The following is a 3531-nucleotide window of genomic DNA, read 5'->3' on the forward strand; positions in this document are numbered from 1 at the left end:
TTAATATCTCCGCCTTTCGGGATTTCTCTATAGTCCCTCCTCACCCTCAACAAGACCCTCACCATCATTCCCACTTCTCTCTGTCCTTCTCTCTCTCTCTCTCTACGCGTTGAAAAAACTTTTCTCCCAAACCCTAACCCTAACCCTAGTTCACCAAACCCCCCCGGTGAGTCCACCTTTTCCGATCGATTTTCGACGAGTTTTCGCGTGCTTCGTTCGATTTCCGCAGCGGTTCTAACTGATCCGATCTTAATTTTGCAGGATTCGCCATGAAAGGAGCAAAGTCGAGGTCTGAGCCGAAGAAAGCTGATTCCAAGTGAGTTTTCCTTTTCCTCTCTAATTTTAAGCCCTAATATGAGATGAAAACTCTTCGATCATGTTTTCTCAGATCTTAGATCTAAAAATTGACCAAAATCGCTCTCTGTGTTTTTATAAATATTATTTGTGTTGTTAATTTTGGTGTGGATTTATGTGCGCGTTGTTGTAGGCTTTCGGTGAAGAAAGGCGGTGCTTCAACCAAAGCACCAGCAGGAAGGAAGGGAAAGGCCGCGAAGGACCCTAACAAGCCTAAGAGGCCTGCTAGCGCTTTCTTCGTTTTCATGTAACTATTTTTCTTACCCTTCGCTTTCGCTTTCATTTTCCGGAAACTAGTTTTCTCGAGGTAAAAGAAAAGAGGAAAAAAAAAAGGTCTACATAGAAATTTATTTGTTTTTTAATTCTCGTAAAAAGTCAAAATCACATGTAGAACTCTTCATAAACAAAACTAGCTTTGACCTTTTGCAAAATAGCTTCGCAGTTTGCTACAAAGCTATAATTCCTTTTTTTTTTTTTTAATTAATTTTTTTTTCATGATTGCAGGGAAGAGTTTAGGAAACAGTTCAACAAGGACCACCCTGAAAACAAATCAGTTTCTGCTGTAAGCTCGATTATATTCATTTCCCTCTTTGGCTGGTGGTAGTTTAGTAAATCCTGTGGTTTTCATCAGCTTGAAATATGTTCTTCTTTTTGTTAAAATAATCAGGTTGGTAAAGCTGCTGGTGCGAAATGGAAGTCCATGTCCGAAGCCGTAAGTATTTTGAGATGTGAAATTTGTTAATTAGTTTTAGCCTATAAATGTTGTAAACTCAACAAATATAAATTATTTCAGGAAAAAGCACCTTATGTTGCGAAGGCAGAGAAAAGGAAGGTTGATTATGAGAAAAACATGAAAGCCTATAACAAGAAGCAGGTAATTGCTTTAAAAGTTTATTTTATTTTTGTTATTCTTTTGTGAGTTTGTGTACTGTATGAGTGATTTGTTTGGTTGTTTGTCTATTTGAACAGGCTGAAGGTGCGAATGCAGCTGAGGATGAAGTAGAGTCCGAGAAGTCGATGTCTGAGGTCAATGATGATGATGAAGGGGATGAAGATGGCAGTGAGGAGGTTTGATTGAATTCTGTAGTCATGATTGTTGTAATAATTTTTTGGTTTTTGGATTTTTTTTATTGATTATTCTTTGAAATTGTTGTTTGCAGGAGGATGATGACGAGTAGCAAATGGTTTGAATGATAGGATAGTCATTTAGGCTGTCGAAATGTTTTATCATCCCATGCTAATGGTTTGATCATGTTATGTCTAAACTTTTGTTCCCCTTTCCAAGAAAATATATCCCTGCTCCGTTGTCATTTGTTTTGCCCTTTCAGGAAATGGATAGTTATAGATGGGAAGTTGACCTCTATTTGTACTTTTCAAATGAATTCTAATGATTTAGTGAAGGGGTATTGTCTATTGTAGAGCTTCAGCACCCTGTCCCCTTGTTAGCATTTTATGTTAATGCATTTTTATTTCTTTTTATTTTAGTAATGTTGTCAGCCTCCAACTATTATGCTCATGTAGTTGTGTAGACCTTTTCTTTGGGTACATTTTACTTGTGTGTGTTTATGTATTGTAGTTTTTTGGAAATACTTTGTCCTTATTGTTGGGTGAAAATTTAACATCCACTGGTTTGCATGAGTTGTTAGCAATGACTTGGATCAGGTTTGTGCTAGTTTTGCTGAATAAATGTCCTCGTGAGAGGAATGAATGCAGTTTAGGCCTTGATGTTTTAAATGCTGCTTGAATGACTTTTGTTTTGATAGTTTCCATAAAGTAATTTGATAAGCAGTCATCTTTCAAAGGTTTTTAATATTTAATGTTCTTTAAAGAATTTGTGGTTGACCCTGATAAATTCACTAGGATCCATAGAGTTGACTTTGATTCGGATTTAATCTTGGTTTTATTAATGTTATGCATTTTACTAGTTCTTGCAGTTGGGTATGATGATTTGTTTCTATCAATTGTGTACTCATTTTTGTGTGTGCTGATACTGGTAATGGCATGTTATTCTGTTTATGTATTGTTTTTATTTTTTTGGTTAGGAGAATTGTTATTCTTACTTCTCTTGTTTCTTTCAATTGTCTATGAGTGTCATGCCTATGAGTGGTTCGCTTATTTTATTAGATTTAGATAGATGTCAATTAATGGTTTGTAGAGTGTTGCGATCTATTCCCCTCAAATTTTCAGTAAATGCTGTAAATACCAACATGGCTGTTATCCCAAATGCTGGACTGATTTGTTGTCAAGGAGTTGGTTTTAACTGTTATAATAGCATTGGAATGTGATTTGGACATCTACCATTCTGGTGTAGTTTGATGGCAGGGCAATTAGTTTTGATGTTTTTTGTTCATATAGTGATGAGTTTACACTATTGAGTATTGAGTTGTGTTTTCTTCATGACCTTATAATGACATTTATCTATAAAGTTACTGTCACATTACAATTATAGGATTTTGTTTGTGAAGAATCACCTATTAAAAAAAAAAGGATTTGTTTGTGAAGAATCAATTGTGGATAGAGATGTTTCTAGAAGTTAGGTGAAAATAGCTTTTTCTGTTTTGGCTTTCTCCTGCACCCTTCCAAAGCAATTAAGTATTTAAATGTCTAAAATTCTAAATGGTTTTCACCTATAAAAAAAATCTAAATGGTTTTCTGCTACTCTTAGGTTTTTAGACTGGGGTTTTGTTTTAACTTTTTCCAATGTTTTGCATTGTTATTTTTGTGCAGTTGTGTTTCTGGATTTGATATACCTAGGGTTGCAAGAGAATCTCATTTAACTAGCATTCTAGCAATTCCACTTCCTCCGGTGCTTCAGTCCCTCCATTGATACTCTGGTTTTTTATTGCTTGTTAGTTTTATGTCGGCATAAATCTGGTTTGCCTTGGTATTTCAGCTTATTGCATTTTGTTTGAAATTGTCTGTCCTAACCTTGAGTGTATTATTGCTCTAATCAAGTTGAATCAGTTTTTCAAATAAATATTTTTAATGTTTATTTGTCAAGATATTTTTGTGTTTCAATCTTTAATGTTTTTAGCTTTTGCACTGCATGTTACATTTGTCATTTGCTTTTATGGGTTTTGTTTGATATTTTGATGTAGTTCCCTTGAAATTGTGAAATATTTAAAGTGAAACCTTTGTGCTGGAAAACATTAGTTTCTGTCATGATTGGTTGAGGGA

At 34.8% G+C, this 3531-nt stretch overlaps 1 protein-coding gene across 1 annotated transcript; it reads left to right on the forward strand.

Annotated features, from left to right (window-relative positions):
• Positions 1 to 1838, forward strand: LOC112023639 (HMG1/2-like protein). Its single transcript, XM_024056261.2, has 8 exons — positions 1 to 166; positions 262 to 316; positions 488 to 601; positions 859 to 916; positions 1022 to 1066; positions 1148 to 1228; positions 1324 to 1422; positions 1515 to 1838. Exons 2-8 carry the CDS (start codon positions 270 to 272, stop codon positions 1530 to 1532), a joined length of 462 nt encoding a protein of 153 aa, XP_023912029.1. The 5' UTR covers positions 1 to 166; positions 262 to 269; the 3' UTR covers positions 1533 to 1838.
• The last annotated feature ends 1693 nt before the right edge of the window (positions 1839 to 3531 follow it).

This window comes from Quercus suber, unplaced genomic scaffold (genome assembly GCF_002906115.3).
Source record: "Quercus suber isolate HL8 unplaced genomic scaffold, Cork oak 2.0 scaffold_676, whole genome shotgun sequence".
NCBI classification, from domain to species: domain Eukaryota; kingdom Viridiplantae; phylum Streptophyta; class Magnoliopsida; order Fagales; family Fagaceae; genus Quercus; species Quercus suber.